Source organism: Excalfactoria chinensis, chromosome 4, assembly GCF_039878825.1.
Source record: "Excalfactoria chinensis isolate bCotChi1 chromosome 4, bCotChi1.hap2, whole genome shotgun sequence".
In the NCBI taxonomy this organism is placed as follows: domain Eukaryota; kingdom Metazoa; phylum Chordata; class Aves; order Galliformes; family Phasianidae; genus Excalfactoria; species Excalfactoria chinensis.
The window spans coordinates 70974175-70996677 of NC_092828.1; the positions used below are offsets into that span (position 1 = coordinate 70974175).

Consider the following 22503-nt stretch of genomic DNA (forward strand, 5'->3'; position numbering starts at 1 on the left):
AGTTAAATATGTGAACCCTCAAACACTGTGGCAAGAGACAATGCAAGAATTAAGCTGAACAACAGCTTCAACCCTATCACCTTCTATTTCTTAAAATCTTTTTTTATCCATGACCAAAAGTTCATGCATAACTTAGAGATATGCTGGGATCTACACAACTATGCTTTGTGTGTGGTTGCTTTTTTTTGGTTATTTATTTATTTTTTATAAAGTTAATTCTTCAGTGTTATTTCCCCTAAATAGAGAGAAATAACTGTTATAACTGGCACTGTTGCCATTCTGTGATTGCCATTCTGATTCTGGCTCTATGTTTTTTCCAGAAAGCGAGTTAAGTAACATTGATGGCCCTAACAGATCCTTGTATAACTGGTTAAGATGTTATTTAATTTTATTTATAGAAGTACAAATCCCCCTTACCAATGGTGCAGTGGTCCCCTTCCCATCCGGGGCTGCACTCACACTTCCCGTCTTTGCACTGTCCATGCTCAGCACAGTGGGAATGGCAGGTGCGCTCTTCACAGGTGGGTCCCACCCAGCCCTCCTCACACTGGCAGATCCCTCTTGAACACACACCGTGGCTGCCACAGTCCAGGGTACAAAGCTCTGCACAGGAATAAAGAAACACATTATGTGAAAGAGCAACTTCAGACTGCAGGTGGACTTTTGGATGCTGCATACAATCACTTCTAACACCGATCAAACATGGGATTCTGTCTCCTAGTACAGACCTTACACAACAAGGCTGCATCCTTCTTTAACAGCTACTTGTAAGATGATTTATTTTGGACTAGAGACTCCAAGTGATGGCTTTGCACATGGGGGAACAACGGGTCCAAATCAGATCCCAGTGACACAACTCCCTTTTCAGTGCAGGGAGTTAGTCTAGCTGGCCTTTAAAGGTTCCTTCCAACTCAAACGGTTCTATGAATCTATGATAGCCATTCCCATGGGCTCATATCTGAAATTCGTTATAAACTCAAATACTTTGTATGGGACAAGCTAAAGGACAAAGTGGCATTCTAAACACACAAAAGCAAGCCAGCCTTTGAGCCATTCAGATGTTTGCAGTGAGGTAAAATGGCCTTCCCTTGCAGTATAGTGAGCCAGCAGGAAGGCAGCATAAAAAGAAGGGGAGCCTGCATCCCATTCCTCTGAAGCTACAGCTCTGCCTGGTTTGGAGAGAGCTTTCAAGGTTTAAATATATTTTCTTCCTGACTCTCACTAGTCAACTGTTAAAAAGCAGAGGAACTGTCTCAGGAAGGCCGGAGCACGTCCTGCACTGCGCTCCAAACAAATCCTCCACCTGGGCACTGGGGAACACACAGTGGATTGGAATGGGAGTCCTGAACTGCTTCAATACATCAAAATATGCCAATTGCAGTTCTGCTTCCACTTAGACTAAAGCTGTTCTGTGAAAAGAATGGCTTCATTATAAGGGTTCTGTGCAGTTTGATTTTATTTAGAATAATTAGTGTCAGGAGACAGAATTTGCTTGTTATTTGGCAATTAACCTGCCACAGAAATGTTTCCTCCTTCTTCCTCTCGGAGAGCAGCTGATAGTACAAGTGTGAGCCAAGTAACCATGCCTGCTCTGATTTCAAATGTCAGTGTTACATATTTAGTTGTGGGATGATCTTTCCCTTGACAGATCTTAAATAATGATTATTTATATCCTGGAACTATTGTATATAAACATTCTTAAAAGCATTTGTAGTGATAAATGCTGTCACTGAACATGCCAAGCCAAGTTTTTAAAGTTTAAATTAAAATCTGATAAATTCCAATCATTTTAACATAATGAGAAAAGCAGCACAGAAACTGAACCATATTGAGACCTATGTGCCTGGGATCTCGTTCGAGTTAGATTTTAGCCCATATTTGTTCTTGTCAATAGCCTGCATGATGCACAGAGTGCAACTGAAAAGAACGGTGAGTGACAAAGTGGCAGAGTGAGGTCAAACTCAAAACCACCTTCAAAGCTGGAGGTGTGGTGAAGGACAATGAAAGATGCAATGAAAGCAATTGCAAAGTGCTGTGCCTGAGGAACTCAAAACCCATTATATAAAAAATAATTAATTTTTCTATTCAGACAGGGACTTGAGTTGTATTGGAGTGCAAAATAAACACAATTATCTGTTGCTAGTCTCACAAAAGAGGAAATCGTACGTCCTTTTGTATGTAAGACCAGGAAAAAGACTGCTCTGCCATATTCAACTGCAAAGATGCCTCACATGAAAAACGCTGCTAAAGCTGGGGAATTATCCTTTAGAAAGACTTGATTGCTACCTGCTGATCATGTATTAATCTAATGCTTCATGCCTTGGGCTGCTGGCCTGCAGGTTCTGGGCAGGATTTCTTCCCTGTCACCACATGATTTGGTTTGACTTCTTTGCTTTGCTACTCGGTCCTTGGAAAGCTCAAATGCTGCTTAGAGGGCAAAGGACTGCAGGGGAGAACTTCCTTTATTAACTTCTTTGGTATTAAAGTCACTCAAATACTTTTTGATCCTACAATCAGGGATCACAAAAGTGATCATGGCATCCATTTCCTTTCTGATCACAGAACCATCAATATCACAAAATCATCCCCCCTGACCCTCAGCCAGCCTGAGGACAACCGGCATTTCTTTCTCTTACCTTTACAGCATGGGACATAGGCAAACTCCAGAGAATTAAATCCAATGAATCACCTGCTACTTCAAGGATTTAGGCTGCTGGAGGGATGCCTTTGATCTCTCCTGATCTCCCTGTAGTTCATTATAATTATAGTTCTTGCTATTTTACTTTAAGTGGCATAGATTGTTAAGAGGATTTTAAAAAAAAAATATATTCTATGTCTTACACTGTGCTGGGATAAGTGGAGCACAGGAGGTTTTTCTAACTTTTCTGGATTGAGTGCCTACTAGTTTTTGAAGCTGTGGAACGCCAAAACTTCAGGGACTATTCTAGGAACACACAAGAGAACTCATGGCAGCATAGGCTGAAAAGGTTGGAGTGGAGAAACTAGGTGATACGCAAAGCTTCTGATCTTGTCAGCAGCTCAGGCAGCTTCTTCCACTTCTCTAACTGTAAATAAAACAAAGACCCAGCTGTGGAAAACCCTAAACACATTCTCATACACGGCATGCCTTCCTTCTGCTTGTCTACCCCATGGAGTCTGATCTTGACATCTGCATCCTCCAAAGAAACAATGAAATAGCAGGGGGAGGAAACGTAGGCACAACTCTATTGCTGGGATGTAGAACTTGAGTGTATTCCTGTTTTACGACCTAAGGAAATAGACCTAAAATGCTGGACACTTTTCCATTTTCTCCATGTTTCCAGCCTCTTTTATCTATTTCACACAAGGAATGAGATATTTATACACTATTTAAGCATATTAATATGATCAGATTAACAAAGTGGAAATAAAAGGCTTCTCTCTACAAAGAATATCCTAGGCCAAACAATACATGCTGTAGACACCAGATTAGAAAGAAAAGCAAAGTACTTGTTTTTTCTGTTTGGACCAGACACTTTCCTCAGTAGCTCTGGTCATCCAGCTGTTCAGCCCACTCGTCCTTTATGGCCATGAGGCCAATTCTAAGAGCTGTTTCAGTGATTTAATATGAAGCTTCAGAAATGCTGTTTAATGTGATAATGCGGTCTTCTGAAAAGCAAATCCCAGATTCTCCCCAGACCTCTCATGCAGAGCAAGGGAAATCAAGCCTAACACTATCCTTTTTATAATGTGATAGTACACACAGATTCAATTCGCAGCTAATTCAAACAACTAATATTAAGGAAAAGTACAATCAGTCTAAATTGTCTTGTTTTTAAATACAAAACAATTCCTAGTTCCTTCTGTGGATAAATCCTAATCTGGACTTCTGCAAAGGCTCTGACATGGTCCCTCACCACATCGTTCTCTCTAAATTGGAGACGCATGGATTTGAAGGGTGGAGTTGGGGGTCCTGGTAGATGAGAAGCTGGACATGAACCAGAAGCGTGAACCTGGAGCCTGGAAAGCCAACTATATCCTGGTCTGCATTAAAAGAGGAGTAATCAGTAGGGAGAGAAAGGTGACTGTTCCCCTCTACTTGGCTCTCTTGAGGACCCATCTGGAGTACTGCATCCAGTCCTGGGGCCCCCAGTAAAAGAAAGACATAGAGCTCTTGGAGCAGGTCCAGAGGAGGGCCGTTAAGATGATCAGAAGGCTGGAGTATCTCTCCTGTGAAAAAAGGTTGAGGGAACTAGGCTTGTCTAGCTCAGAGAAGGGAAGGCTCTGGGGAGACCTCACTGTAGTCTTCCAGTACTTGAAGGGAGCATATAAACAGGAGAGGAAACAGGTATTTATGAGTATGGACAGTGATAGGACAAGGTGAACAGTTTTAAACAGAGACAGAGGGTGTGTGGAACAGGTTGCCAAGGAGGTGTGGATGCTCTGCCTCTGGATGCATTCAAGGCCAGGCTGGTCTAAGTGGCTGGCAACCCTGTCTGTGGCAGGAGTGTTGAAACTAGGTGATCAATACGGTCCTTTTCAACCCAGGCCATTCTGTGATTCTACGAAGTACAGAAATATCAGCACGGTAAGAAGTCACATTAGCACTTGTGCTTGTACCAAGGGAGGGTTTCCACAGCACTAAACTAAATGAGACACTAAGTGGACAGAGATCAAATGGGAAATGAAGGAACAACTTGAAATAGATGAATGGCTTCAAGCAATTCAGACAGTACCAAAGTCCTCAGGTCAGATGTCATCCAAGTGTTCTGCTTGTTGGTGAATCCTCCTTCCACAGCAGCTGGTCAGACAGGATTCAGAAATGCCCAAAAATACAGTGAATGCTCAGCAAGGAGCCAGCAGAGCAAAGCATAGCTTTGAGCTGTGTGTAAGTGCAGTAGCCAAGCCAAAGATCCCATCTGCGTTTGAATCAGTTGTTCCACTCCCACTCTTCTCCATCCATCTCCAGTCATTGTCTGGAGCTTATCTGGAACTGGTGAGCTGATTCAGAACATCAAATTGGCAGATCATTGTTCACTTTATTGTCTGGGGTTAATACCCGACAGCTTGTTGAGCTAATTCAGCCCAGTGAGGGATCAGGAGAGCAACATGGGCAGGGTAAGAGAAGAGATGCAGAGTCCAGCCTGGCTGGGGCTGTCCTGCTGAGGAGCCACAATCTTTGTCCCCATACAAGAGAAAGGGAAGGTGACATATATAAGGTAACAAGGGAGGCAGATGACAGGAGGCTACACTTTACACTAGAGAAGTGGACCTTGGGGAATATCATAATATTCTGAAGCCTTTAGTTGTGCTTTTACATCATCAGTCTTTCTCACAATGTAAAGTGCAACACATAACTCACAAAGATCCTCATCTGCATTGGTATGCTTGTGGACGTGCACAAAAGCCATTTCCTCCCCTCCACTCTTGCTCACAGCTCCATGGGATGCCTCCTACCCAGTTCAGCTGCCCAAGCTACAGGCAAACTGCAGTGCTTGCACAGGGCTGGAGTCTGCTCCATGGCTCAGACATTAGATCCTCAGCAGCTGTGAATTTTCTCTGCTCCTGGAAAACCAACAGTCACCCTAATTCACACTAATTAAAGGCTGTGTTTCAGTTTTTGTACCTGTACACTTCACAATCAAAACAAGGTTCTCTAAATGTAGAGCTGAGAAGTTAATTTCCTGATTTAAATAAACCTCAGCTGTGCAAGGCTGACTGTGAGCAACATGCTGGCAAATTGCTGGGAGCTGGCCTCAGCCGACCCCTGCAGTTTCTTATAGACTTTCATGAAATATAGCCTTTATCAAATCTAAAATGCAGATTCCCCGACTTAAACCAATTAATGAATAAGAGACTTAAAAAATGTTCAACTCAAGCAGTCTAGAATCCTTACTGACATGTCTAACTCTGAATGTTCATTAATTTTACTGGAGAAAGGCAAATGTGAGCCGTGAAGCATTATTTGTACATATTCTTGAGAACGAGACAAATATGTTGATCATTCCTGAGCTAATCAAAAAAGCATTAAAAATTCACTCCACATTCTTCATTTTAATTATCTAAGTCAACAGTGAGCTCTTTTAAATGTATTTTACAATATGTTTCTACTTACGTGATACAAAAAGGGAAATGAAAGCTAAATATTTTATAATTTGTAATGATAAGGGAAGATATTAATGTTAATTCAACATGTTTCAGGAAATTCATTCTTGGAAATTCATGCTAAGAATACAAAAACATATATAAGCAAAAGTGGTCAAATGATATGAAAACACTTTCATTTTACTTTTTATCACATACGATGGAGAGCCTTCCGTTACTGACTCTCTAAACCCTTCTGTATCACATTCATAACTTTGCTATCCATTTTTTAATAAGTGGATTTCCATAAAGATTAGAAATTAATCTAACCCGACTTTCACCCAATATGCTTAACTGCTGGAGGCAGCAAAAATCACCTATCTAGACCTAATAAAGAAAGTTTTTTCAATTTAAATATACATTGCATTTAATAAGCTTGTATGATAATTTCAACAATGTTCCTGAGCTTTTTAAATTACATTCCCACTGTGTCCTCGAGACAACTCTGTTCCGACTTTCATTTTCAGCATCTGACTTTATTAATATTATTTTTTACACCTTAAAGAATTTTAAAATGTTCAAGTTCCATAAGTTTCTAAGGCATCTGAGCTATTTTTCCCCCCAGTGAAACCTAACAAAAAGCTGTCCCCATCGACTACCTGGCAGAGAGCAGTAGAGGGATTTGATGTGGATACCAAGTTTTACATACCTGTAATAAGAACCATACTATTTTTATGGTAGAGCTTATCTAACTCCCCTCATTTAAATAAACACCTTTGGCAATCTGGGTGTTACAACCACATCTAGGCTGGGCTTCTCCTACAGTGTTAAAATCTGCCACTTGGGTGTGAATGAATCCTAGCTATGCCACTATGCCAATCAGCCAAGTACAACTTTTCTAGAGCAGCATCACAGAAGTGGGCCTGGACTATGTCAGCATGCGGGGGAACCTGATCTTCAAGCCCAACTTAAAAATCAAGTGGACTTGGAACCACCTGCAGAACAAAAGCCAGGTTTTGTGAGTGTGCTTCCTCCAGCAAACAGGAACACGAATACCTGCATGCAAGAGGCAGCAAGGTCATGGTCCCAAGCCATTACTGCTAACTTTTCATGAAATATGATGCCATTAAATAAACCTATCAGGACAGATCATCACTGGAATGACTGACAACTGTTTTAATAAACAAACAAATACATAAATGAAAGTAATGAAAATTTATTCAAGACAGCGACGCAAAGGAATTCACATGACAATCTATAGTCCGTCCCTGTTTCAAATCCAGTCATGACTGGCATCTCTCAGCAAGTTTCCAGCAACAAAGAACCTACAAACAGCACTGAGTAACCGATCCCTACCATCCATGAATTTCTGTAACTGACATTTTTTTCCAGTCTAAACTTCTCTTTCTTGCTGCAATGCTTCTCATCCCTTTCCCCATAGACCCCATACCTACACAGCTGACAACGGAATACAATTAAGCTCATCTCAAAATATCCCAGCTATCTGTGGATTTGAGCTTCTCATTTTAATTGCGTGAATGAATTCAAAGCAATGCTTCCTTGTTAATTATATGACTACTTTAAAATGATTGCATTGTTGACTTGCACCCATACCTCCAAAAACATTTCCACAGATGTTTCCAAAGGCACAAAGATTCAGACTCATCTCGCCCAACTTGAGACATCTGCATCTGAAATAGTTTTCTACCACAAATCTGGATCCACTTCAAAGCAGCAAAAATTCATCTTGCCAGTAGTTTTATTAATACATTAACACACAATGATCAAATATTTCTACCAAAGGCAAAACTTCTCCAAACCATGTTTCATTTTAAACCTTTCCCCTGTAATCTTTATGCAGTAGACCTTTTGGCATGTTGCTTCACAGATATCCAACTACCTTTCTTATCTTCTTGCCACAGCCCAGAACACACAAAATTAAACCACTGGAACGAAAATGCCAGACCTCACCGTTTGTTGCTCATGATGTTTCACCATCAATCTAATGATGGTTTTAATTGCTTGCTGAAAATAATCCTGCTATCATCTCACTGAACCTAGTTCTAATGCATTAAGTACTCCATAAATAGCACTGCTAACTTCCAGCACGGATGCTGCCATTAAATGCTATGGTGTATTGCAAAATATATGAATGTAATTTCATTAAAACAAAACAAAACAAAAAAACAAACAAAAAAACCACCACCATACTGTAATGTAACTTCTGATAGTACTACACTTATTTAGATGGTATCTTTTCCACACTGGGGAGCCTTCTAGTCCTTCAAAATTTGCTCCTCTGAAAAAGCAATCAGTGAGCAAATAGAAAGGTCCCAGAGGCAGAGTCTGCAGGAGCAGAGGGGAATGACAGAGAAACTTTCCCTTTCTTGGATCTTTTATCACACTTTTCCTTTCAGCTTTATTTTTCATGTGATGAAGAATATTCTCTTCCTGATACAAATCCAATTTGTATATATAAAAAAACCTCACTCTTTATCGATTTCACTATGGCTCAAAATGGTATTTTTACAGTACAAAAATTTAATCAATACAATCTTATGAATCTGGACTGGTAATGGTAAACACACTCACTGATATTTCATTTCAGGGAGCCAAAGCTCTGCAAATTGATACCACTGAAAAGAATTACTCATTTGCCACTGGGTATATCTCTGTTTACCCAGCCATAGTATTGGTGAAGCAGAATATGATTACGCTGTGCTGACACACAAGGGACTTTAGCTGCAGAACCTGTCTCTTTCTTAGAGATGATACACGTTGGCAGGTCAGATAAGGCCTTTGTGGGAAATGCTTAAAATAAATGAAGTGCAACCTAACAGCAAGGAAGATGAGACTGACACAAAGGTGAGGAGAACCACAGTACTCTGACCTGCACTGTTTTTTTAATACCCTGTTTCCCACGTAAATGCTTTCTTGTCAAATCTGCTTCTGTTTTATAATTTGTCTCTATTTGATTTCCACTTGTACTTCCCGTAAAGCAGTGATATTACAGTCGTCACTGGAGAATCACAGCCTGACTAATAAGCTCTAAAATCCTTCCCAGAGCACTGAGAACCACAAAAGGAAATGCTCTGCAACATCTGCCTCATTTGATATTTTATGCGACTGGGAGAGTAGTAAGAGAAAAGCAGTTCAGAATACTCTATCCTGCCTGAGCCATGATGGCTGAGATGAAGGCTATGAAAGCTTTGCCTTCACATCCACTAACGGGGGGGGAAGCAATACCCAGTTCCTTGGGCCGAAAAGCAGTCATATAGGAAAATGGGAAACAGTACAGGCAGGAGGCAATACATGATAATGATGTGAAGCAGAGAGCACCCAAATGGTTTAGCGGACAGAAAAGAAACAGGCAAAGAATTGGCTCTGCTGGTACTTTTAATAATGCCATCTCACAGGCACAGCCTGAACTAATACAACATCAAGCAAAAATAAAGATTTGGAAACAGCTGTTTGCAGCAAAGGTTCACAAGATTGCCTGAGTGGATCAGGGTATGTCTTTATACAAGCACTAATTCTTTCATGATACACAGAAGTATTATTACTAACAGCAAATAGGGCACAGCTCAGAACATAAAGTTCCCACAATTATTTAATCAGTAAATTTGATTAGTAATTTCCAGTAAAGAAATAATGAATTATTAAAGCACAGCAAAGAGCGGGCACTATCTGTAATTTGGGGTGTAGAAGCTGACCTCTATCAAGTGAGTCTGCTCACAAAAACTGCTCCACTAAGTCCCTGCCTCACCCAGATCAGGTGCTCTGTGCATTAAGATGCATATGCTCACTTAAATAATGAAGATACATTTTACTTATCACACTTCCAAAGGGCTCAAGGCTGGAAAGTTGGGCACGGATTCTGGTTCTCAAAAAAATCAGAGGAACATCTATTGAGATTCACTTGTATAAAGGCAGTGGCAGCCCAAAAGTGGCATAGATGCACTTGTTGAGCACTGAGTTGGGCATGGAGCTAACCCATGTCCCAGGAACAGGGACAGTGGAGCACATTCAGAACTACACTCATTCTTACAACTCTGTTGTACAAGAACATGAAGAACATGACAGAATCATTGGATCCACTAAATTATCAGGAACGTTGTGTTCCCAAGAAAAATGTTTTTAGCACAGTAAACATAGTAAAGAGGAGAAATTAAATGCCATTACCAGCTTCTGAGCAGCACCTCAGTGTCACAATCAAAAATAAAATTAGCTGAAGAGGTTGGAATTGCTTCCTCTTTTTTTAGCACAAATAAAGAGTTTCCTGGGGAAACCGAAGAGCCAAGCATAATGAGCTCTTCCACTGGAACCAGGAGCACAGCCCCAAGCAGCACAAGTCACACTGCATTCAATGACTTACTATGAACCCCTCTTGCACAGACAAGAGGCAGACATTTCTGTGTTCAGTGCTGTGTTTGTGAAGATCAGCACACTGCAGCTCTCAGCAAATAAACCGTAACCTCCGCTGTGTCAGCAGCCCTAATAGAAATAGCGACATGCGTCTGGCAGCTGCTGCTCTGCTTTGTTGCCACTAATGCAAAGATGCAGCTCCTGGTTTGCACTTTTCTGTTACCGGTGAGTAGCAGCACTTTCTGCACATAGCCCTGGCTTTTCAGTGTGAGCTGCTGCCACACTCCTCAGCCCTCCAGACACAACTGCTTCCTAGATTTTAAGAAGCGAGTGTCCTTTATTACTTTCTGATCTCTCTCCCTTCTACACTGCATGTAATTTTCCACTCGCTCATCATTTCTCCCTGGTTTTGCCCATGCTGGCACAGCTTTGCTGAGCAGCACATTCGTCCTCTGGCTGTGCTGATGGGCACAGCCTGCTCGGAGGGAAGCTGTCCCTTCACAGCTGCCTCCCCCTGGGCACAGCTGGTGGGGCACAGCCTGGCTGTTTGGTAGCGAGGTGCATGGGCATGATGTGGAACTGAAAATAAAAACATGTCATGTGAACTATCTGCTTTCTGCAGCCCATCAGAAAATGATTTCTGAGCACAAGGTCGCAGATACCATTTTAATAATCTGCTCATAAAATGGCCAAGGCTTCCTGAATTAAAGCGCATGCTGTTGCTACAATACACAAGGAGTTTTTGCTCTATCACTCCTAAGATTCCCTTGTATAATTACAGTAAGTCAGATTTCATATTAAAAGTGTTACTTAAGCCTAATAATTTAAGCAGAAGTCCTTGCTTAGAGAAGGCAGAAACGAGAATTCCCTTACAGGTCTACATATATTGTCCTTGCAACAATCTACACAATCAAAAACCTTAAAAATGCAATATGCAGGAGAAAAAGAAAGTTTCCATGATTTCAACTTTTATCAGTAGCAATCTCCTATTTTCAGAAGTAACCTGCACTTAATAGAAAGAGTCTGCTGCATAAGTGTATTGAAATGATAGCTATTTCTGTAGAACTCTTACCATGACAATAAAAAAAATATTTTAAATAGCTGCTTTTCAGGGACCTGTGTGACACATTTTGCATAATAAATTTTGGAAGGACAAAACCTCCAGCTATCCTAGAGGTTTTTTTGTACTCTTGCTCTGATCTGTGCTTTTTCAGCTGTGAGGAAGGGAAGCTGCCTCCTGCTATGAGCTCCCTTCTTTAAATGCTGTTAGAATCGGTAACTTGCTGGATAAAAATCACTGGACTTGTCTTTGCAAATTAAAACTTGAAGGCCTCCATTCTCTATTGCCCTTTTGTCCATCTCAGTTTTTCTATTCTTCCTCCACTACTGCACCCACAGCATGAGCGGGAGCTTCCCACGACTTCCCTGCTTTACAGAGACCTCTTTTTGAAAAGCACTCTCACAGAGTATGATCCTTTCATATTCAGATTCCCCATCTTGATATCGTCTTGCATACTGAGTGTTCACATAAGTCCTTTCCGTATGATGCCCTCTCAGCTTTCTTACTATGTTTTACTACAAAGTAGATCTTTCTACCAGATCACCCACCATGCAGGTGATAGGGATGAGATGTATAAAGGGATGCGAGCACCTCACTACCACTTTAGAAGTCTAAATTTAAAATTTAGGTTGTAAAACCCTTTGCTAAGCTTACCTAAATCTGGTCATACTTAAACCACTTTGGCACTTGAATTGCTCCTAGAATCCCACTTATCTGCCAGGTTCTGCTACCAGATAAACCCAACCAAGGTCATACAGCTCTGTTTCAGTCCCTCTGGTCTCACAGTTCACAAGGTCCTTACAAAGTAGTTGACTGTGGATCCTAAATAGCACTACCCTTAAAACAAATCTGCTGGGTTAGGCCTAGAACAAACACACAGAGATGGATATTTCCCGCACACAATAGACTCCCTATACAGATGCTATGTTAAGCATGAAGAGGAAAATCTGTCAGCTATGTGAAATGGAGGAGGAACAGGACAATATCACTGTTGCCACAAGCAACTCACATTTGCCACAAGCAACTCACATATCTTGGCCCTGGATAAGGGAAGAGCTCTTGGGACAGGAGAATCCAGATTTGGGGCTGTGGGTTTTTCCCAGGGGAATAAGTAATATTTGTCTGTGGACTGTAGCTGAATTTACAAACCTGACTTGATTAAATTAGATTTACATTTAAATGAGGAATATTTCCAATAACTTCTGCATAGCTACAGACAACAGTAAAGGATCTTAATTTTCAGGAAGAAAAAAAGAAAGGAAAGAGGCATTATTTTTGGTTTATCTACAAAATAAGCAGCATACTGTTGAAAAACATCCCAACTTTCCTCACTGTACCTCTCATATCCTTGACTTATCCTATTTCTTAAATCAATACATGACTACATCAGGTATTCCTGGTTCATGCTGGCCTGACTTCAACATGTATGACAATTTTTATTGGAGTGCTTCTTGACTGCTTTGAATTTCTCATGTTTTAAATTCTCTGGTAAAACACAGTAGTTAAAGATTGGAATGGCTAATAAGTTTTTAGTAGAAATCTTGCTCACCAGATATCTTCTTGCAAACTCTTGCAACTCTATGGGAGATACAAGTCAAATGAATCACACATCATCTTTTCCTATTTGATGAAATATACAGTAGTAAAAAGAGTCTTTCTACAGTGTCAGACAATGTATGCTCTGGGAAGCTTCAATCATCCTTTTAATTAGCAGAACAGTAATAATCAAAGCTCCTCACAAATTAAAGAAAGCGGACAGATGAAATTAAGTAAGTCCATCATTTCTTCAGAGCCAAACAGTGAAGGATACTTACAGTGTTAATTAAAAGATTCTTGAGATTTCTCTAAAATAGAGATTAAAATGCCAACATGGAAAATAACAGTCTGCAGAAAACGCACAGTGGATTATATCGCATACGGAAAGCATTTCAAGGCTATTTTCACTTCTGTGAGTTGTTTGTAGCGAATACCCTTGTCCTTGGCAAATCAGGATGACTGACACCCATAATTTGCAATTTCCTCAACCTGAAGAGTTTTCTGATTGCAATGAAATGGTTTCACCTAATTATTTTTTCAAGTTGCAGTTTTTGATGTTTAATTTTGAAATCAATTTGAGATGTCTTGAACTATATTAATACACTGTATTATGCCTTCATTTCTTTTTGAAGCACTTTACTTTAAAAAATGCATACTTCTAATGATTTTTAAATTACTCTACTCTGCACATATCAATTTTCAACAATTACAACATTCTACATTTTTCAAAGCACTTCAGTTTTAAAGGGGTTTTATGCTTTGCAAGATATTGAGGGAAGAGGCTGCTGATCCATTTTTACCCTTTGTAAAATTACCACCAATCTTGCTAGAGAGCTTAACCAAAAATAGATATGCTAAATATATACCATCTACATATAATCATTTTAGGATGAATGTTTTTGTGACTAAGAACTGCCAGTATTCTTTTCCCAATCATAATTAGGTTGCTTCAGTGGTATAAATGGATTCAGTGGAAGTATGACAAATGTCCTGGAGTAAGGAAGATGAAAACTGGCCTACTTTGGCTGAACAAAGTCTAGAGAAATGAATACAGGATAGAATGTCAGAGGCATCAGCTCTGTCACAGATTTCAGTCTATAATTTCTTATTTTACACCTTGCCACAATAAGTTAATGACATGGGGTTAGACTGTCACCTGGAATACACTGGCATTGCACAGTGGCATCACTGCAGTTACGCTGGTTGATGCTAGCTAAGGATCTACCCCCTTAACAACTCTGCCATCCATTTTGATATTCTATCCCTTAATCTCTAAGGTTTACATTATACATCTGCGAATGAGGTTTTCTCTCCAGTTTGTTGATGCTGTGCCTTCAATTTACAAGTTTCCTTTCTGCCTGACAATAAGTAGTCAGTATTCACAAGTTTGATTTTGTCTTTCTGAAACACACTGCCCATTAGCCTCAAAGTGATATGACTCATTAACATCAAGGAATCACAGACATTAAGTAGAAATTTGACTATACTGACGTACTACCAGACTTATAACACTAACAGTGACACCTCTAATGCAGATGAATATGACAGTCAACATAACTGTTTGGCCACCTATCATTTTCCAAACCTTTATACTCCTTGTGTAAGGGCACCTGGGAAGGTGTAGTAGGCCAGGAAGGGATACAGCTGCAGCTCTGACATATTGCATATAAGACATATTGCCATTCCTCCCTACCTCATAAATGACAGCCTACTGCATAGCTGAGACAGGGCAGGAAGTCCTCTGAATCATGCACTGTGATTGGCTGACAGCTCTGTTTGAGCTGGCTGAGGGCTGTCACACTGCTGTACTGATGCTCAGAGCACCCCAGGGCTGCTTTTGGAGGTGCAGGTCTCTGTGCTCTGCAGTGGATTCCCAGCTCATATAGACCAGGCAGGCAGCGAATCTTGCATGAATATGCCAGCCCTAGGAACTGCTACGTGCTGCCATAGGTTGAATGAACTAGGAATAAGCTAAAAGTATGTGAAGAAATTGATAAATTAGATACAGAGGTATCAGCATGCTTGTTGATGATCAGGAAAGTACCCTACCTGGATAATTCTCCCAACTGATGTATGAAGGTAAGAAAAAAAGTCACTTTTCTGACAGAAATTCAACAAAGTAGCTTTGAAGGTGAAAAAAACATGACCCTAGCACACAAGACAAAAGCCTCCTCACTGCAGTTATTCATTAGCTTTTTTTTTCCTTTAGTATCTAATTGCCCCATGTAGCTGACACAATGGAACTGCTGGAGTTTAAAAATCTCTTTTCAAGCTACAGTAACTTCATGCTAGAACAGAATTAGTTTGCATACTTTTTGAGGAAAAATAAATACAGTAATAGATTACTGGCACCTTTCCTAATTATTTGCTTAAACAATGGAAGTCTTATTTTAGCACATGATAAAAAGACATGAAAACAATGCAAGTTGAAAGCCAGTAAAAAAAAAAAAATCAATTCTTATCAGAGCAGGTACCCTATCTAACAGAAACCACATGTGCTAATTTTGGAGTGTGAAATGAATGTGGGGTCTGTGTAACAAACACTCAAAATTATCAACACTTTGATATTTTGTTGCTGAAGAAGTTATCACAGAGTCTCAGAGATCATAATCACAAACCTTAAATAAATGAAATATTAACTATTCCACGTGTTCTTCTGAATGATGATTTCTAAGGAAAATTGGTGACTTGGACCACTGGTTGTATTCCACAGTATTCAGCAAATCTGTCACTTGGATCTATTCTGTACTAGGATGCATTACTCATCATCTGAGAATCTAGTTTTGTGAGCTCCAGAGGAAAAAAAAAAAATGGTAGTACCTACTTTAGTAATGATATGCTCCATTACAGAGTAAAATATCCTGAGTGCTCTCAATTCAAGAAAACGAAATGTAAATGTTCAAAGCACATAAAAAACCCATTTCAACTCTTAATCAAATTCAGCAGGATTAAACTCTGATAGTCTTCTAAGAAAGAAAAGAGTTTCTATTCCAGCTTGAGAGAACAGATGACCACTTTTGTTTAAATATTTTTTGACAGCAATTTCCTACTTGTGAATCACTGGATTTACACCACAATATCCTCCCAGTCTCCCTCAGAATTATATATATTCCTTCATTGCACAATCCTGATAAGCATTGAACAGCTCAGTCCAACTTAACTCTCACCTCTGTCTTATTTTTCAAAGGAACACTATCACAGCAATAGAAACTACTTTCCTTCACAAGCCAAGCAGGAAGCACGAGCTTTTAACTGTCTTAATTGTAAAAGGACAATCAGCAAACCTGTAGAGCAGTCTGAACCCGTCCACTGTGGCTCACAGCTGCAGAGCCCCACATCCAGAAGGAAGGTCCCATGCCCTGAGCACTGCTCCTGGCAGATCGGCAGTGATGTCTCGCAGTTCACACCACCCCATCCTGCAGAGCAATGGCACTCCCCTTGAACGCACACACCGTGACTGGAGCACATCGGATCCAGACAGTCCTCTGGAAAGCAGAGAATACACAATTTAGAGCACTAAACATACACTTCTACTGGTGGTTTCCCAGTGACATAAAGCAACAAACATTCAGATTAATTAGGTGATTTTTCTGCAGGTATGTTGACTGGAATGAGGATAACAAATATACAAGGAAAAACAGCCTATGCTAAAAACAAGAAAAAAGTCAAGTGCGTAGACTCACAGAGAACGATTCCACTCATCACAGATATTGTTTTATTTTTAGAATGCTCATCTGTTGATCTAAGTCAAGGAAGTATGAATTTCAGCAGCAGAGCTGGGAAAGAACTGGAGCAATTAAAAGCTATTTTTACAATTGTGCATTGTGTTTTCATTCTGGTATTTGTGTTTTGTGTTTTATTTACATTTGGGAAAAGACAGATTTATCGTTTCATGCTCCTAAGGAAATCGCTCTCTACAGCTGGGAATCTGGTACACACATACAAAAAAAAGGTCATCCACTAGCTCTAAATTGTGAATCTCTGAACACACACTGTGAAGAAATCTCATGTTCTCATAAAAAGTATGTGCTGGGCAATTGAAGATAATGAACAGATTCATAAAAGTCGTAACATATTGATGAACGATTTGCAAACAGACAAAGAGCTAAATTTGTTCTCAATTTGGATTAAACTATTCTTAGTGAAAAATTCAGGAGCTATGTAGAAGAATTTAAATCAGCTGGTTAGTCCCACATAATCAGCATATTCTTTCATCAGGATCCAGCACTTCTTTAACAAGATAGACATGAAGCAGAACACAGCCTGCCGTCTCTGGAGGCCACAATGAGACTACAGAGCTAGAGAGAAATGTGTGAGGTGTTTGAGCATGCAAAACAATTAGCGTATTCATGTTAGATCGTGTTTCATACCAACGTTGTTAAAAAGGCACTTTGGAAGATCTTGTACGCATTTTTCATGTATTAGCCCAAATACAGTTTTAATAGTTAAATAGTACACTTAACAAATAGTATTTTGTACTACAAAAATGAAGAGATGTTCTCTGTTGCGGTAGAAGACTAAATGCTTGTCTTTGAGATTTAGAGCATCCAGTTTACAGCATCTTTTGACCTACAAATTAGGAAGCAATGCTTTATATTTTTGTGCTGCTGTGCCACCACTTCAAGATCTTAGTGTTTATTTTGTATCTCTTTTTTTTAGCCTTCCAGCCTTGTGCACAGTGTGATGTAATTCTGAAAAAGAGAAATCAGTATTTCTGGACAAAGTACCTAGGTTGCTCTGAAAGTAATGCCTCCTATTTATTACCATGGAAACTATGACAAAGAGCACAATGGCACTATTTGATAGAGCAAATTCTCAACTACAAAACACTTTTCCAACACAGTCACAGCCATTAGCTATGCATTCTCACCAACAGTGAACAGAAGCCCTAATGCTGCACTTGTAACCATCTACACCAGTGGTGGCACGCCACTGTCACCAGTGCTGAAACATACCACCCAGCCCTTACTGTGCTCACGTCCACCATTTGGTCTACAGAAATATTTGGCAAGTGTTGATAAATGCCAATAAGCGTCATTCTTTCTGCAGGGAGGAATTCAGTGACATCCCTTTGCTTCATCTGCACTTCCATGTCAGATGCCACCCAGTCAGACTGCCCCTCTGTTGCCTTCTGCCACAGAGCCACACAGTGTAACTGGATATCAGCAGGACAGTTTAGTCTCTACTGCTGTACCACCAACATCCACCTCTGACATCACGGCCCAACATCATAAAATAGGAAGTACTACTTTCGGAGCAACCCTCACACACCTTACTAAGCACAGCACAAAAATACTTGGCAATTCTCTCTTACCTCTTATTTTATCTACCCTCCTTCTACATGATTCCACTTTTATTTTGTAATTATTTAAAAAACCCAAACAGTATTCTTATGTTTTCAATAGCTGTCAAGTACATTTATCTCACTTATTATTTTTTTCAACCATTTTGTTGGACCATATTATGCCAACAAGCCAAGTAACAGCAAAAGGCAGTCTCTCATCAGCTTCAGGCTTATTCAGGATCAGGGCCTCAGTGAGTACATTTGTGCATTACTTGCTTTTTCTAATCTGAGTTCTCTTGTTTTTCCTCCATTTCCCAAACTACTAACCACAGAGAATGTCAGAACCATTCTGTGGATCCTCCCTTTATAAACCATATCAGGTATGTCAAATCCATCAAATCCATCCTGGACATTCTTCTGATTAGAGAATTCAGGCCACATAAGAGCTTCCTTCCTTTGAGTACGCTACTCAAAAGAATTACCTAAAATCTATATAACACAAAGCACACAGTATGCTGGCACTAGCTTCAGGCTAAGGGTACCACTGAAAAATCATCAAATCAGGGCAAGCATGAAGAACAGCTCTGCTTTCCGAGGCTATGCACAGGGGAAGAAAGTCATAGCTGATGAGCTATCTCAGAAATGCCAGCAGCCAAATAACAACTGTTTCTGTAGATGAGGGCAGAGACACATCGGTACTACAAGCAGCTGAAGTACAATTACTTCTTCTCGTAATTTCCCACTTTTTATTAGCCAAGCTTTAAAGGATGCCAGTTTAGTACCCTGAATAGAGGCTCACAGTAAAAAATGACATATAACAACAGAATTACACAGCATGCTCTGCTAAACCGAACCACTTCGCATCTCAAGATGCAAAAGAATGAAGAAAGGGAAAAGATGATTATGATCTGCTGATTACTCTGGAGAAACACCAGAGCCTATTTTGTTTAGTTCATTTTCTGACTGCTTTATCCCTCTCAGATTTTGCCCCCCCTTCCCCCCCAAAAAAAGTCAGAGCGTATAGTTGGAATAATACAAGTGTATAGTTGTAATTACAGAGGGATAGCCAGAGGGCATCTAAGAAAAGACTCACCAGTGCTGAGGCCTTCAGTCAAGATGGATGCTTGCCAATATTGAGGCTCACCACAAAAACTCCACAAAAGAACAATCTCCAGAAAGAGACCCTGCCTTAGTGGTGGTCAGCCCTTAAATGGGATCTAGGAGAGGTGGAGTCTAGCTCCACCCCTTCTGGGAGTACAGCTGAATTACCTTCACCTGTGCTCCCACAGCTGACTCATCAGGTGGTTAATCAGAGGTTCAGACTGTGATCAACAGTTTTCCTTACATGGGGTCTTGAAAGAAGAAAAGAGACAAACATACCGGGATGGCCTCACTGTTTTCTCTCATAAGGGAATCTGTGCTGTGACATTTTCCTTACGGGACTGAGAAGCCCCTTCTTGCTGAAAGGCAACAACATCTGCCTGCTTCCTTCTATTAGGATTTGGAGGAGGGAGGGAAGTGAAACCACCTGAGAATTCATCCTGGATTGCATTTCAGAGGGCTGTTCATGTCCCACTTACTAGGTATTCTTATTAGACAACGTTAAACACTTCTAATCTTTTAGAATAAAAATGTGATTCTTGGAAATTGTGTTATTAACCCCCACTGACTGTCACTGAGACCTGAACACCTTCATCTTTGAAAATTTTCTATCTCACTTTCCTCTCCCTGAGACTTTAAAGGTGCTTTTGAGAAAAGAGGCATTACCTTACAGTAAGTCTCTCACATCTATGTGAGTTTTAACTACCTTAAAACAGCTTTGGAGATTAAAGACTAAAATGAGACTCCCTAACTATAGAGAGGGAAACTTCACAAACCTTCCTCACAGATCTCTCCTTTGTATCCAGGGACGCAGATGCAGACTCCCATGATACAGGTGCCGTGGCCAAAGCAGGTCGGGTCAATACACTGTTCTTCAGGAACATCACACTCCGGTCCTTTCCACCCATTTCGACACACACAGTGACCTTTCTCATATTCTCCATTTCCACTACAGAGCACCGGGCAGGAATCTGTAGAAGGCAGATTGACCTTTTTAATATATTTACATTCTTACATAGATTAACATTTATTGCCTTTATCATTCTGTGAAACTGCTTATCCACTCCTGCTCTCCCAGTCCTTCACTTGATTTGAGAACTATGACAATGAAGTAGTGCAGCAGCAACCCAGGCAACATAGTATCCTTAGCCTGCTCCACTACATACCTTAATTTTTACTTAAAATGGGACAGCTCGGAAGATAAAAATCCCTCCCCTTGGTGGGACTTTGCAGAGATTTTGCATGGTGATTCCTGCTAATTATTTTCTATAACATTGATATTCGTTCCCTGTGAAGCAAGACACTGCCTTATTCTTTCTTTTAAGCAAACCTCTCACTATCAAAGTTTTTAGCCATTGTTGATCTACATGTAAACCAGTGATGTGGAAGCTAAGTTTTACAATCAGTTCCTGACCCTATCAATCTCTTAAAACATAAAGTCAATTTAGAATTTGAGGAAACACGGGAAAAACACGACAACCTCCAGACAGAATAGATGATGGACAATACAGAAATAAGATCACATAATCTCTTCAGCAAGTTTTTGCTCAACGTGCTGGAAAGTCTCTATATTGGTTTAGGGTTCTTTTTCACACCTATTCACAGATCACAGAAGCATTCGACTGACATGTGAGCTTTTCTCTGAAGTGAAAAGGACTGTCACTTTTAAATAGCTGTAAACACTGTGGTCAACTGACCTTCTTATATAAAAAAATAAATCACAAAATGGGTGCAAAGAGGGAGGGATGGACAAATCTGTTGTCTCTAAAGTCATGGCGAGAGAAGTTGTTGAGGCATCTTAGTGAAACTATGGCATAAAAAACATTCTATGCCTGTGCTTGTGGTGCATTTGCTGTCTGTCTGAAAAAAGGAATCAAATCTCACTTAATGGCTTTGAATGTTTGTAAGCTCAGCTGTCACACTCCATAATCACGATCCCTGTCCCGCACTGCAGGTTAGTTGATATGAGATTACCTTTTGCACAATCAGGACCAAGGAATCCTGGGAAACAGTGGCAGTGCCCCGAGATACATTCTCCATTCCCATTGCAATTAGTAGAGCAGTCATCCAGGACTTCTATTTATTCAGATTGTCATGTGCAAAGGAAAACACAAATTAGTTGAATTTGAAAAGCATGGCATCTTCACCCCACTCTGTGGGACACATCTCAGCATACAAATAGGTGAGGAAGCAGTAAAAAGCCCATTTCCATTCACAGGAAGAATAAAACAAAATTTCTGTTCAAGCAGCTTACAAATATTAGATTTTGTCTTGACAGCTTTGAGATAATAAGTGCATCATTCATATTACACCAGAAAGCTTTTAAAGTAAGTGTTCATGTAAAATTTACCACCATTAAAAGCGCTGAAAAAACCAAAGTATTTGTGGAGAAATGTTCACCTTAAACACTTTCTTTTATTGTTGAAGTAATTTGTTGGAAACTTGTCTATAGCGTGTATCATCCACCATGGTGCTCATTTGAAGCATGTGAATTGCATTCTTTGGGAGAAGGCCTGGTTTTCACTTCTATAGAAGATGAAAAAACATCTTTCATAAAGCGATAAAACTCAAGGCCTTTATAGACCTAACAACAAGATTTGAAGAAAAAAATCCACCTTTAGGTCTAATCTTAAACTACTGCATGCTTCATCATACAGCTCTGGATAGGTAACCACTTAACCTGACACGTCCTGGGGCAGGCTTATGTCTGTACAATTTATTAGCTGTCCTTAATCTACACATGTATTTTCTACAGGATTTTAGTGCATTCAATGATTTAGATGCATTTTATGTGAAAAATGTGAAACAAAGATAAGGCTAAGATGTTCCCAAGATGGGTTATAAGCATATGCTACCACTAATATGAATAACTGAAGTAAGTTTATTTTTAGCTTATTTATGGACACTTGTGCAGACAAGAATTGGTTCCTCTTGAAATCTTGCACTGATACTGAAAAACATTCATTTCCTTTCAGGCTATCACTTTATACCAAAAAACAGGCATTTGATATGTAACCACTCATCAGATATGCACAACCTAGACACGGATATCTGTTTCAAGGTCAAGAAATTAGCTTTTATTTATTCATTTATT

The 22503-nt window shown here is 40.0% G+C and overlaps 1 protein-coding gene across 7 annotated transcripts in view; it reads right to left on the reverse strand.

Moving 5' to 3' along the window:
- The window catches only part of TENM1 (teneurin transmembrane protein 1), an 813967-nt gene that overhangs the window by 92437 nt on the left and 699027 nt on the right, over window positions 1-22503 (reverse strand). For all 7 annotated transcript variants that reach the window (XM_072336858.1, XM_072336859.1, XM_072336863.1 and 4 more), the window contains 4 exons: window positions 21384-21485; window positions 20186-20380; window positions 16309-16509; window positions 418-603 (listed from right to left, as the gene is read on the reverse strand). In XM_072336858.1, the coding sequence (XP_072192959.1) occupies window positions 418-603; window positions 16309-16509; window positions 20186-20380; window positions 21384-21485 (684 nt within the window). The remainder of the gene's footprint in view (window positions 1-417; window positions 604-16308; window positions 16510-20185; window positions 20381-21383; window positions 21486-22503) is intronic.